We start from the raw sequence: 14870 nt of genomic DNA, 5'->3' as shown, positions 1-14870 counted from the left end.
ACAAATAGATGCTTCAATTTGTGCTAGCTTGTACTAGCTCATTACCTTCAACTGAATTAAGTCATTTAAAAAGCTTTTAAAAACTCATTTACTAGTTTGCAAGGACCAAAAGGAAAAAATTCAAGTGGCACAAATGCCCAACCCCCTCCCTCAGCTAAGGGAGAAAACCTTCACTAGTTCCTCAAGATGGGGTGTGGTTTAAAGTAGAAAATGTAGTAACATTACCTAGTCTGAGACACAGCTTGTGGGAGCAAGTCTCAGAAACTCGATATAATGCAGTAGGGTTAATACTGAAATTAGCAGTCCCAGTTTGTAAACACATCTCAAAATTTTTATAGTGTGTCATAGCACCGCCATCACCACGCATTTTTCCTGCATTTCTCCCCTCCAAACTGTTAACAGCAGCACAGGCAGCCAGGGGCCTCCACCACGATTAATCACAAACAGAAATATCCTCATTTGAGCTAGCTGATTCATTTTACTATTCTCTCTACTGTTGCTTCTGTTTTAAGTATTTATAAATATGTTTTAACCCATATTTGCTCCCTTCCCTCACCCCCTAGGAACACATTTTCCCCCTGGTATAATACAAAGAAACCTCTCAGGGATTAGTAGATTGGCTAAAGGGTAAGTGGAGATCTACCCTTCATTTTTTCCTATTTTGAGCATTTCCATTTCAGCAATGTTTGAGGCTTTTTTTTTCTTACCCCAACCACTAGGTACATGTACCACTTTTAAGTAAATAGGTTCTTTTAAAGAACCACAAATGCTACCGCCATCAGGATCCAGGCAAGAAACATAAACGAGTCAATCAGGCCAGCCAAATAGTATGCCATCTCCCCTCTACAGCATCAGTGTGGTCTACTGACCACTTACATCGAAATCACCTGGGGCACCTGTTACAAGGACAGACTCCTAAGACTCAGACACACTATATCAGAACCTCCAATGTATGAGCCCAGGCTCCCACATTACTAATAAACCCCCCCAGGAAACTCATACCTAGACCATCATCCCTTCATTTCCAGCCCCAGCCCACTCTCACCAAAATCACCAATTTTATACTTTCTTCTAGGTCATATACAACTAAAAAACCAGGAAGGGGCACTGTTTCATAAAAATTGCATCACACCACACCTATCATTGTGCAGCGTGCTGCCCCACTAACACATCACAGACAGTTTTATTTTCCTTCTAAAGAACTTTTCCATTATAAGTTTTCACCAACTATTATCCTTTTTTGGATTATATATTTATTCAGAAACTACTTTCATCTACTGAATTTTACCTACTGATTTTATGTCCTTACTGATCAGCAACAGTTTTCTTACAAAGGTACACAAATATTGAATTAGCATTTGTATGAAGCCTGTATGAACTGTGACTGGATACTTATTGAATCAAATGGGGCTAGGCAGCTGTTCATGGTTAAATTCTGAGGGCGAGGTTCATTACTAAATTTCAACAGGTTATGTATATAGTTCAACCAGTTACTATTTCTGTATCGTTATCTGTATGGATTAAAGTCCAAAAAGCTAGTGGATTTTGTTTTGCATTGTCAACTGCAGCACATTTACAAAAATCGTGTTATCCACAAAATTACAAAAGATTTCACAAAACTCAGCAGTTATACAAGTAACAGAATTAAAAACTAGAAAACCCTGTAATTATTTCTTAATAAAACTTGTGCCAATACCAAACATAATACAATCAAATATTTATGAGCAAACAAATGTATCAATATGTTCACAAATAAGGTAACTTTGTTTTGTTTCCAAAATAAATAAAATTTGTGGAATACAGCAAAATATTAGGAATTGGCGGGGCTTCCCTGGTGGCGCAGTGGTTGAGAGTCTGCCTACCGATGCAGGGGAAATGGGTTTGTGCCCCGGTCCGGGAACATCCCACATATTGCGGAGCGGCTAGGCCCGTGAGCCATGGCCGCTGAGCCTGCGCGTCCGGAGCCTGTGCTCCGCAATGGGAGAGGCTGCAACAGTGAGAGGCCCGCGTACCGCAAAAAAAAAAAAAAAAAAAAAAAAAATTGGTAAAGCTGGGCAATGGGTTACACTATGTTCATAACATTTTTTCCTACACTTCCCTGTATTATATTTCATAATAAAAATGTAATTTTCAATCTGTAGAAGTCATTGAAAGTAATTTTTCTCCCCAGCAAGGGTTTATAAAAAACTGGGAAAGAGAAAAAAGTTGTCTTTAACTCCTTACTTTCAAAGCTAACACTAAATTACAGCTACTGGTATGCAGGTATTCCTGTACTTTCTTAAAATACGAACTAAAAATAATCAAATAGATAATTTCTGACAGCAAACGATGAATGCATAGCACTTGTTACCAAGTATGAAAAAAAAATGAGGTGGAATATATTCAAAAGAATAACCAGAGGTCTGAAATATTAAATAAAAGACTTGGACTTCCCTGGTGGCACAGTGGTTAAGAATCCCCCTGCCAAGTGCGAGGGACACGGGTTTGAGCCCTGGTCCGGGAAGATCCCACATGCCACGGAGCAACTAAGCCCGTGCGCCACAACTACTGAGCCTGCGCTCTAAAGCCTACAAGCCACAACTACTGAGCCCAAGTGCCACAACTACTGAAGCTCAAGTGCCTAGAGCCCGTGCTCCGCAACAAAAAGAAGAGAAGCCACCACAACGAAGAGTAGCCCCCACTCGCTGCAACTAGAGAAAGCCCGCACACAGCAACGAAGACCCAACACAGCCAAAGAAAAAGAAAAAAAAAATTTTAAATAAAAGACTTGAGGAGGCAAACAAAGAAGGAAATGTTTATGCTAATCTGTTCCTACCTAATCCCTTTCCAATTTAGAATCTCTGTAATTCAAGACATTCAGATGTGAAAATAAAAAAAATGAAGTGTCTGCTAAACACCAGAGACTAGGACCTCCTAGTGGCCACACATATGATTGCCAAGAGCTGGCACTCTAATCCAACCAAACCCATAAATATTCCAGTCTTCATGTTGTGCGCATCAAGTTTGTGCTTTTTTATTACCAAGTAGCATTCCATAGTACTACAGCATGTTTACCCATTCTCTATGGGGATTCAAGTTGTTTGAGTTTGTAGAAGCTGCTGTAAACATCAGTGTACAGGTTTTTGTGTGAACACAGGTTTTAATACCACTTGGGTAAATACCTATGAGCAGGATTGCCGGGTCTTATAACAAGTATTTGTTTCATTTTATCACAAACTCTTGGTTTACTTAAGCAAGTTTAAGGACAGAGGAGAACTTAATTATTCTGTACAACGGAAGGATTTTGAGAAATGAAATGGAGAAGAGGAATTAAGAGAACAAGTAAAATGAAGAAAAGCTGGGGTAAGTGAAATTATAAAATTCCACAGTTTTATGGTGCTAAAGAAAGGGTAACAGAAGGTAAAAACATCTAATATGGATTTCTAAATTATCTGATTATCTGAATGAAAGCCTCACTTCTGTTCTCCACCCAACCCTACCCCCATCTTCAGTAAAGTCTACTGAGGGGGAAGGAGGCTTCTATGGTAGGACTCTTGGTTACTAATGCTGAACACTTAAAAAGAAAGCAGGGATTCCTTATCTTGACAGCAGATTTGGAATCCTAAAATTAAAATTATGCATAGTCCTTCAAATCCCCAGAGTTGGTATAGTCTGCAAGTGGTTAAAAAAAAAAAAGTCTTAGACAAGAAATCGAAGTACTAGTTAAGTATTAGACTTGTATTTACCAAAGAGCCTGAAAGAGCCTCACTTAAGGAGGATCCTTGAGGGTAAACGGTCAAGAATGGGGTTTTTCTTAAGTTGGTATTCCTATTTTAAGGCATGTCTATCACTGGGAGTCCAAAAAAAAAAAAAAAAATGACACACACACGAAAAACTATTTCAGGTAGCAGTTAAGCTTATTAGAAAATGTTGAGAGTATATTCATTGCCATTAAAATTATAGTGGGACGGGCACCTGAGTTTGCAAGTTCTTTGTTAGAGCTCCTTGCCACGGCTAGTCCAACCTAAACCTGAAGTATGATTTCAGAACTGTGCTCACTTCAAAACCCAATAATATTCTTGGAGCTTCCCTTGCCTGTGGGCCTACTGACACCTTGACTGCAGCAGTAGTGGTGGGAGAGTCTAAGAGAAAGTTGAGTGTTTTTATTGCCATCTTCTATTTTCCCTCTAGACTGTGGGAAACTCTACAGGACAAAGATACTGCAACAAGTTAATGGCAAGAAAAAAGAAAAAGAGATGGAGGAACAATGATTTAAGACTAATCACAATGTATGAACTTTATTTGGAACTTGATTCCCAACACTGATGGATATTTTATTATATTAATTTTAGGTGCAATAATGGTATTTTTTTTTTCTTATTTGGCCACGCCGCACAGCTTGTGGGATCTCAGTTCCCCGACCAGGGACTGAACCCGGGCCACGGCAGCGAAAGCACCGAATTTTAACCACTAGACCACCAGGGAACTCCCAACAATGGTATTTTTTAAAGTCCTGACATTTTAGAGATACACACTGAAAAATGTATGGATAAAATGATACATCTTGGATTTGCTTCGAAACTAAATTTGCTCCAATGATCTACAAAAAATAAATGTTATTATTCAATTGAAACCCCTCTTTTTGGAGAGGAATTCTGATCCTAGGAATATTTTCAACTATCAGCGAACAAATCCTTCCCTAGGAGATAGAAATTAACAGTGTGAATTAATGAATAAATTTATGAACTGGCCCATCTGAAATCTCAATTCATTCAATAAATATTCATTTTTCATTTACTTAAAAATTACTGTTACTTTTATAATCCAAAAAATGTGATAACTTAAAATTTAAAATTATAGACATTTTTCTGACATAAACACATCAAATGTTTTATCTGGGAATTGAGTTTGACATCAAAAGACAGTACTGCTGGAACTAGGGGTCTTTTAAAAGATGGGCAACATCTAACCTACTGTTTGTATTTTAAACTAAGACCTAAATATCAAACTCTGAGATAAACCACCACTGGTCACATCTGATACACCTGTTTAACTGCTCCCCACCAATTCTGTTCTACTGGTTTCCCTTTCTGTGCTTTTTCTTTCTTCTATGTCTCACACATTGCTAAGTCCAGCTTGCAGCACTTCCTCCTCCTTGATACATCTTTATTCCTCATTTTTAATCTGTATTATTTGCAACGTTCTAATTACTATTCATTATGTGTTACACAGACACAGCCTTTGGATGTTAATCACTCACTGACACCTTTCAGTCTGGCCCATAAGTGACATCTAATCTCCACCAATCAGAAGCAGGTGGTGAGCAAGGATTTCTCAAATATGAGACTTCCAAAAGACATCCAGAAAAATAGAAAGTATATTCTGTATACCAACTCTCAATCTTTTCCTTCAACAAAACCGCACTAGGACAACTAACTATAACGGTAAATTATTTTACTAAACACTACAGATAACAGTTCCTAAATGATTAATTCCTAACTAATATCAATGAAATTAATTCTTAAATAATTCTACAGGAAAAATTTTTTTCAAAATCTTTAAGCAATTTCTTTTCGTTTTTATTTTGACTAGCAACATTCATCCTGAATACCTACAAAACCAAAACAGTAACTATTCTGGACACAGGAAAATAAAAATCCCATAAGATTCAGAGTAACAACTGATTATTCCAAGCCTTTCTGCAAGCAGAGACTAAGGGAGAAAACTTTTTCAGCCTTGTGATGCCCCCCAAAATCCATTCAAGGGATAGTGGCAAAACAAGCCAATATATGGGATTTTTGGATAATCCATCTATTTTCCTTTCTGAACAGAAAAGTGTGTATTCGCTCATGGGCCAAAATCACCAACAGCTGAAGAACTGCTGGATGGCAAGATTATGCACATTAATAACTGTATACACTTGACACAATTTAACATGCAGAAAGGGATTATATTCGACTTGAATAAGTCCAGCTCTTTTTATATTTCAACACTGGAAAGCATAAGCCACACTGACCCAGGATAAAAAAATAACTGGGTTGGTTAAAGAGGATGTTAAGACTTGATCCTAACAGAAATATTTGAAAGGAATATGACAACAAGAAAAAAAAAAGTTAGCAGTTTGGTTCAATGATGGGAAGTAATAGTCTGTGAAAAGAACCACATTGGAAGGTACAACAATAACCTACTTCAGTTTGAATACAATATTACTTACTTCACAAGCCTCAATTACAAAGTACTGATGCAGCCATTACTTTAACAATAAATTGTAAGGTACAACAAAGAAATGTCTTTACCAGCAACATTATTTAGAAAGAAAAAATTATATAATCTTTATTTTAAAAGGCAACATGACAGACAACTCTAAGACAAAAATTAAACAAGTATTACACATTTTAAAAAGTTTCTCCAGGGAGTTCTCTGGCAGTCCAGTGGTTAGGACTCGGCACTTTACTGACGTGGCCCATTTTCAACCCCTGGTGCGGTAACTAAGATCCCGCAAGTCGAGCAGCACAGCCAAAAAAAAAAAAAAAAAAAACCCCAAATGTTGCTCCAGTGAGGTCCACATTCAAGACCTCCTCTCAACTGCTTCAATAACCTAAAAAGTTACTCCCTTTAGGTCATCCTTCACTCTGCAACCAATGACTTTCCTAAATCACAGAAGTAATCTGTTACCTGGGAGAATGAGGAGGGCACTTTATCCTGTAGATATCCGAAGGCCAAAGTGAAACCTAGCTCAGTGTCCAAAGCCTTCCCTAATCTGATGCTAACCTAACACTTCTTCCTCTGAGCTCAGGAGGTTCCCAAAATATAAGTCCTACTTCCCACCTATCTTAGCCAAACAGATGTATCGAAACCTACCCAATCGTTCAAGTTTGTGTCCCCTTTCTGTGACACCCTTAATATTTACGGTATAAATTAATCTCTCAATAAGTGTTGATAAAATATTCAGCACTCATCACACACGAGCTACTGTTGATACCAAAGTACACTTTCTGTACACAACTTCAAAGTGGAAAAGAAAACCTTAACACAAGAGAATATTCTAAGTAATAACGATTTATAGAGTGCTGTAGTAGCAGCACAAAAAACAAACACCAAGAAACTAATTCTGCTCCAGGTTATCAGAGATGGCTTAACAAGTGAAAACAGAGATGGACCTTGAAGGACTAGCGTTCTCCAGGAAAATGTCATGAGGAAGGAGCAAGAAACTATGTAACATTCATCACTAACATTCATCCCACTGTATTATACTCCTAAGTGATGGACAATATCTTGTATACAGAAGGTATTCAGATGTGAAACTGAATGCTCCAATACTTTCTTTATGGCCTCAGCTAATTCATATTGATAGGAAGCACAATCCCAAATAAGAGAGCAATTTTGGTAAATGAATTGCAATCTTCTGTAGACCGAAACTTTCAACTGGGTTTCTAAAACGCAGGAAAACTAATCATAACTTTGATTTTCTTATCCGAAAGTATCTCATGATAAAGATACCAATAAACAAGTAATCAAAGCCACAAAATGCCCCAAATAATCTACTCTTGAATAAACAATAGCCAACATCTTTACTTTTTCTAATTATCTTGCAAAAAGTATGTTTGAGATAGTCTAAAGACAGAAATGCCTAAAAAACACTTCGGGGTTAAAACAGTGTTTAAATCCCAACTACCTAACAAGAATAATAAAAATATTAAAGTTATTGCCACTTCATTAGCCTGTTTCTTAAGTTGCAGAAAGCTAGACTTCAGTTCCCATGGGTGATACAATTATCAATAGCCCCAACCAACATTTCGAGATGCATCTACTTTTTTCCCTCCTTGCACTCTCTTTTCCTGCTACAGCCAACCACTCAAACACATCTTTCACGACTCACTGCCTAGGTACAAGATGGTCTCTCGGGCTCAAATGTCCTCCCCTAATTTAAAACCGATTGATCCTTTTAGACCAAGGACACCTCACCTCCTCTATGAAACAGCCCTAAGTATAAATTAATTACTCCGTTCGTTACCCAGGCTCCCAGACCATGTTGCTTACACTTTTTTTAAGCATTCATTTGCCTCATATAAGAATGAAGACGTATACATATCTGTTTCCCCATTAGGCTGTAAAACTTGATGGCCTTAGTCTTTATTACCTCTCACAGACTAACCCTGAGCCAGGAACCTAGAAACGATGTGTGAAATAAAAGTTGACTCTTGGAAGCTCGTGTTTGATGAAAATTTCAGATTCCAAGTCAGAAATCAAGGAATGCAGCTCCAACTTCCCATGCCTCATCTCTTCTCAACAGTGACCCTACTTCCTGTCATTTCTGGATACTCCCTGACGGGGACGCCAGCCTATTCCCAACATTTTCCTAATGCATACTCTGTATTCCACAAAACGACCAACTACTTCAAATGCTTTGGCCATTAATGTGCCTTTCTCTCTTCCACCAATAATATGGTGGAAAGAAAAGGACCTTTGCCTTCTTTGGAGGAAGAAAAAGACCCATATTATACTAAAAGTGATCCAGGGAGGGAAAAACTACCAGATTTTATTCCCAAATCATTTCGAACAACAACAAAAAAACAAGATAAGTATCTTGTACGCCTTAAGACATGCAGATTAACCAAGGTTAAGAGTAATGGGCCTCAGTCTGACTAAACTCGACTGAAGGCTGCCCGGAAAGCGGATGCCGTATTTCAGTGTTTTTCTGACTCTCCCATGCACAAACTATGCCAACGACAGTTCCAAGAGGCGAGGAAGACTTTGTTCCCACGCGCTCTTCCCCTCTCCCTTGCCCAGGAATCTTCCTTAGCGAGCCGTTTAACGAGGCCCCCGGGTCAGAGAAGAAAAGCAACGCTGAAGCAGCAGCTCCCGAACACTGAACAAAGCGCCTGTCGGGGGGGTATGAGTAGGACGCCATTACGCGGGGCAGTGGCCTGCGCCGCTGGCGCCGAGCAGACGACGCGGGCCCCGAAGCGCGGACTCGGGCCCCCAGAAAAGGAACCACAGGAAGAGGCAAAAACCTAGGAAGACAAAGTCTTAGCAGGCTGGGCAGCGGAGAACCTACGTAACAAGGGAAAGACCGCTTACCTTCGTGGGTTTTCGCGATCTTCGCCATTTTGTCCACTCGAACACACAGACGGAACTGGCGCTCCCAAGAACTTCCGCTCGTCGCCGCTGCCACGGAGAAAAACAGTTGGGGGCCGCTCTCCACGCAAGCGCCAAGCGGGAGCGCGCTCCGTCGATGACACGTGACAGAACAGCCACCTAGATAGAACAGAGAGGTGCATTGTGGGTGGAGGGAGGAGCCAGGGTTGGGCCCGGAGGCGGTTTTCCCGGTAAACCGGAAAAGGGCTAGGTGAGCCTTAGTGCCTTAAAGTGAGTAACGCTGCCTTGGAGTAAAGTGGATTACACCAGGGTATACCAGGGCAGTTAAAAACAGTCACTGAAAGAAACATTATGGTTTCAGGGCTGGAAGAAGGCTCAGGCCTTCAATCCCCTTCCTCCAAATTCACCGGACCGGCGTTCTGGAGCCAAACAAAAGCTTTCTTTAGCATGTCTCAGATGTTGCAGTGCTTAGTTACAGAAACAGTTACAACAGTCTCATCCTTCGCGCTGTAATTCAAGGTCATTTTTCTTTCTTTCTAAATACCATTTGGATAGGAGTTTCGTCTACAATATACGTTCCCAAACACTATTGAAGTTCACAAAAAGTGGGTAAATTGTTGCTAATCCCATAAATCCCATAAAGTGGATAAACGGGCTAATCCCATTTAAGAAATGAGAGAAAAAACTAGAGTGGGGGGAATATATAAATTGTGCAATATCACTCAGTTATTAAGTTACACAGCAGGAACTCTGCCAGTCCTTTAAAGCCTTTTTAAACTTTCTGAGTTCTTAGAAAAGCCCTGATCGTCAGCGTTAACACTAATGAAATGCCTCTTTTAATCCTAAACTTCATTCCTAAATCAGGAATTTTTAAAAGATAAAAATACAGTGGTGAGGTGGATAGGGAGGGTGGGAGGGGGACACAAGAGGGAGGAGATATGGGGATATATGTATATGTATAGCTGATTCACTTTCTTATGAAGCAGAAACTAACACCATCGTAAAGCAATTATACTCCAATAAAGATGTGAAAAATAAAATAAAATATATGCTAAAAAAATACAGTGGTCTTTTTTCTTCTAAGCATCAGCTATAGGAGCATAAGCTTGTATTGTGACACTGGCCTTGGACTCTGAAGAACAAAAGAACTTAAGAGGGAAGTTGGTACTGGAAGCAGCCTTGTAAAGCAGGCAAGGGTCAGGTTATAGCTATCACAAAGAAAACAGTTTACCTTGCTGTGTGACTGACTCAATACAAATATGTAGTAGAAACTTTAGTAACAAAAAAGTGAGTTTTTTTATTAGCACCAATGAAAAAATCAATTTGATGGGTTAAAGTTTTCATTTGTTTGATTTGTTTTAATTTAGGTTAAACAGTAGCCAGAGGAAGAACGGGATGAGATAAGAGAGGAACATGTAGATTATGCCAATTGTTGATAACTTCCAGCTCTTGGATTGTCAGAGGGTCCACAGACATTCCTTAAATGGTTTATAACCTACACATTGATTATGTATATTCTTTTACAGATACAAAATAGCATATTTTAAAATAATAAAATGAATAAGAAATAATGAATTAGAAAAGGGTGTTATATGTCCATCAATAACCAACAAGCTAAGAGTTCAGCCATGTTGGCAAAAAGATTGCAAGTATGTTGCATTTCTTGATTCATGATTTTTTATCTTAAATTCGTTTATACAAGACAATCACAGTCATGTAAAAATATATGAAAAGGAAATTCACCAAAATGTTAATAGTGGATATTTGTGAATGATGGAATTTTGAGTGTTTTTTTCTTTATAATTTTTAGTATTTTCCAGATACTCCGCTATGAGCATGTATTATCTTTATAAACAGAAAAAAATAAATGAAATAAAAAGCATTTGTAACACTATGCTTTGTCACATGTCCTTTGTCTTTCCAAGATAAAAGCTGTGCCCGCTGGCCACTTTGTATTATGTTATGCACATAATTTCTCTAGGTTCCTAGGTATTAAGTTACTTTTGTAGGGCAAGGACATATATTGGGTAGTGAGGTATGAGAGACTTTGCCAAAGATCAAGTGAGACTCCCTTCTCTTAATCTTCTAAAAGATGAATTGTTTTTAATAAAATAGTGACTTGGATTTTTACACAGTAAGAAACAAGTGTTTTTTAATAAGTACTCTTTACTCTCCATTTCCAATATTAATAAATAATAATCAGATATTATTTAAAATGGATTTCCTACCCTTTTCTGGTGAAGTTTTTTAATTTCAAAAGTCAGAAGGGGTGATCTCCCCTCCCTTTTATAACCTAAACCATTGAGAGTGATGACACCCAATTAAAAGGAGAGTCCATTCCTTTTCTTATCAAGGACACTTGGAGGCTTGCTTTCCCTAATCTCAAAAAAATATTGGACTTCCCTGGTGGCTCAGTGGTTAAGAATCCACCTGCCAATGCACGGGACATGGGTTCGATCCCTGGTCTGGGAAGATCCCACATGCCACAGAGCAACTAAGCCTGTGAACCACAACTACTAAGCCTGTGCTCTAGAGCCCACAAGCCACAACTACTGAAGCCTGCGCGTCTATAGCCCCTGCTCCTCAACAAAGAGAAGCCTGCGCACTGCATCGAAGAGTAGCCCCTACTCGCCGCAACTAGAATAAGCCTGCGCACAGCAACAAAGACCCAACGCAGCCAAAAATAAATAAATTTATTTTTTAAAAATATTGCAGGGCTTCCCTGGTGGCACAGTGGTTGAGAGTCCACCTGCCGATGCAGGGGACGCAGGTCCGTGCCCCGGTCCGGGAAGATCCCACATGCCACGGAGCGGCTGGGCCCGTGAGCCATGGCCGCTGAGCCTGCGAGTCCGGAGCCTGTGCTCCACAACGGGTGAGGCCACAACAGTGAGAGGCCCGTGTACCACAAAAAAAAATATATATATATATATTGCAAAGTAGCAAGTATACATAATTTTTCTAGACAAAAACCAAGATATAATAATTTTTCAGAATGTTAAGTGCTAGCTGCACAAATTACCTTTGGAGATAAAGCTATAAGGGCCTGGAAGCTCCATGCTATTGGAAAACCAGTGACAATTTATCAAGCCCATCTTTTCAGAGATAAAGGGACTGTCACAGGATAAATGGACCACAATCTTGATGTGTAATGTTGAGCTTTCCAGCAATCTCCTGTATCAGAGGTACATCAGACTCTACCTACCCCAGGCCAAAAATCTACTTCCATCTGCCTTTCAGTTATGTCTAAACTTCCAAAACTATAGTTTTATTTCTGAATATGCCAAGTTCTGAATATGCCAGTCAGTGTGCCTGTCATGCCTGACTTTCCCTTCTAGCTTCAACTGACCTGACCAAACTCTCTATTTAGGGGAACAGCACTGGGTTGTGCTGAAAGAGACAGGCACCTGGCCAGCTACCTAGAACCTGGCCTGGAATACAGTATGTACACCCTGTCCATAAACAAAGGAAATTATTGGCTAAGCCAAGATTCTTCTCCTGGAAATTTTAACTTGAAATATGAAATGAACTTGCTAGTTGCTCTTGAAACAGAAAGAATCAGAGGAAATTGTCACTTCCTCTGGAGAATCATGAACTCCTGTTGCTTGAGTCCCCACCACTACCTTGAATCCAAAATCACCTCCAGCTCCAAGCTTCCAAAGTCCCATTCTTTAAATAATACTGCTCTTCTTGAACTAGCTTGGATGATTTCTCTTCCTTTCAGCTATACCAGGCCTAACTAGAACAGAAGAGCATATATTAATATATGTGTGAATTAACTAGCTTCTTTTTCTAGCTAAAAGTCAGCTGAGAGCTGTCTTTGATTCACAGTGGTGAAATACCTAGATTCAGAGCACACACAAGTTAAGTAGGTGTTCCAGATAGCTAAGAGGATTGTGTCTCAGAAGCATCAGATACCTAGAATGCTGTGATGGTCTTCTAATGTGTCAACTTGACTAAGCTACAGTCCCCAGTTATTCATACAAATACTAACATAGGTGTTGCTATGATGGCCTTGTGGATATGCTTTAAATCCATAATAACTGACTTTAAGTAAAGGAGATTGTCCTAGATAATCTGGGTGGGTCTAATTCAATCGGTTGAAAGGTCTTGAGAGCAGAACTGAGCCTTTCCTGAATGAGAAAATTCCATCCGTGGACGGCAACTTCAGCCTATGCCAGAGAGTTCCAGCCTGCCCTTACTGATGGCCTGCCCTATAGATTTTGGACTTGCTTATTAGCCAGTGCCCACAATCGTGTAAACCAATTCCTTGCAATAAATGTCTTAATACGTATCTCCTACTGGTCTGTTTATCCAGTTGAACCCTCATTAAAACAAATGCTAGGGCTTCCCTGGTGGCGCAATTGTTGAGGGTCCACCTGCTGATGCAGGGGACGCGGGTTCGTGCCCCGGTCCGGGAGGATCCCGCATGCCACGGAGCGGCTGGGCCTGTGGGCCATGGCCACTGAGCCTGCACGTCCGGAGCCTGTGCTCCGCAACGGGAGAGGCCACAACAGTGAGAGGCCCACGTACTGCAAAAAAAAAAAAAAAAAAAAATGCTAAAGGTAAATCTCACCATTCATTTATTCAAAAAATATTTGAAGACCTATCAATAAATATTCAGCAAGAACCCATGATATATCAGACATTACTTTAGATGCTGGGAATACAATGTTGAACAAGATACTGTCCTCACTGGGACTTCCCTGGCGCTCCAGTGGTTAAGACTCCACACTTCCAGTGCTTCCACTGCAAAGGGCTCGGGTTCCATCCCTGGTGGGGGACTAGGATCCCACATGCCACACAGAGTGGCTAAATAAATAAATAAATAAAAAGATACTCTCCTCACGGAGATCAGATTCTTTGAGGGAGAGAGATTAAAAATCTATGTGTGTTTATATAATTTCAGGTACTATCAAGTGCTATGAAGAAAAATAAGCAAAGTAAGGCGAGAGTGGGCAGGGTGGCAGGATAGACAGAAAAGGCGAGATGTCTGTGAGGATGACATCCGAGCAGATACCCAAATGAAGTATGGGAATGAGGACCTGTGGAAAGAGTATGCCAGACATAGCAAGTGCCAATGTTCCAAGGTGAGAGTGAACTTGGGGTGTCCCAAGAACAGCAAGAAGGCTGGTGTGTCTAGAGTGGAGTAAGGGGAAGAAGAGTAGCATGAGATGAGGCCAGGTACCTGTGGTACCTGGCAGTACTACATTGTTGAATGGTTAAATTAATATTGAATGAAGGAATCTGCCAAACTTCCCTGTTCTGTACTGTCTCTGCTAGCTTACAAAGAGACCTACCACATAATTTTTGTTACTGGATTCTCAATGATAGATGTACCATACAAGGGCAGGAAACACTGTCACTAATGACTCAGCTTAGGATGGCGGTTTTCACTCGCTGAACTAAGAAACTGGCTGAGGGTGAAGGAAGGTGGGAGGTCAGGACCGGAGAAACAGGATTTGTGAAGAGGGTAAGGGATGTTGGACAGACTAGGGTCCTTAGGTCAACGACAGGTGATCTGCTGTAGGCAGGTACCAGAGTCAACCTAGATATGTTGGCAGTAATAACAACAATAGTAGTACAAAGCTGGCAGTTTTTGATGTCACCCAAAACCCAAAGAGACCTACTAGGCAAAGTATTCTTTCCTAGTGATGGGAGGTACAAGATGCAATAGTTTGTCCTTTACTTTGGAGGGGATGTCCAGGCATGCCCCAGGCCACTACGCCCCTAACACAGTGGTTCTCAACTGGGAGTGATTTTGTCTTCCAGGGATACTTGTCAATGTCTTCAGA

The 14870-nt window shown here is 40.1% G+C and overlaps 1 protein-coding gene across 1 annotated transcript in view; it reads right to left on the bottom strand.

The window, feature by feature from the left end:
- The window catches only part of SF3B1 (splicing factor 3b subunit 1), a gene marked incomplete at its 5' end in the record, with an annotated part of 39968 nt that extends 29260 nt beyond the window's left edge, over positions 1 to 10708 (bottom strand). The window contains 2 exons of the mRNA XM_079710684.1: positions 9061 to 9237; positions 10690 to 10708. Coding sequence (XP_079566810.1) covers positions 9061 to 9237; positions 10690 to 10708 — 196 coding nt within the window. The remainder of the gene's footprint in view (positions 1 to 9060; positions 9238 to 10689) is intronic.
- Positions 10709 to 14870: the final 4162 nt, after the last annotated feature.

Source organism: Hyperoodon ampullatus, assembly GCF_949752795.1.
Source record: "Hyperoodon ampullatus genome assembly, chromosome: 8".
Taxonomy (NCBI): Eukaryota; Metazoa; Chordata; class Mammalia; order Artiodactyla; family Ziphiidae; genus Hyperoodon; species Hyperoodon ampullatus.
This window is presented reverse-complemented; position numbering and strand designations above follow the sequence as displayed.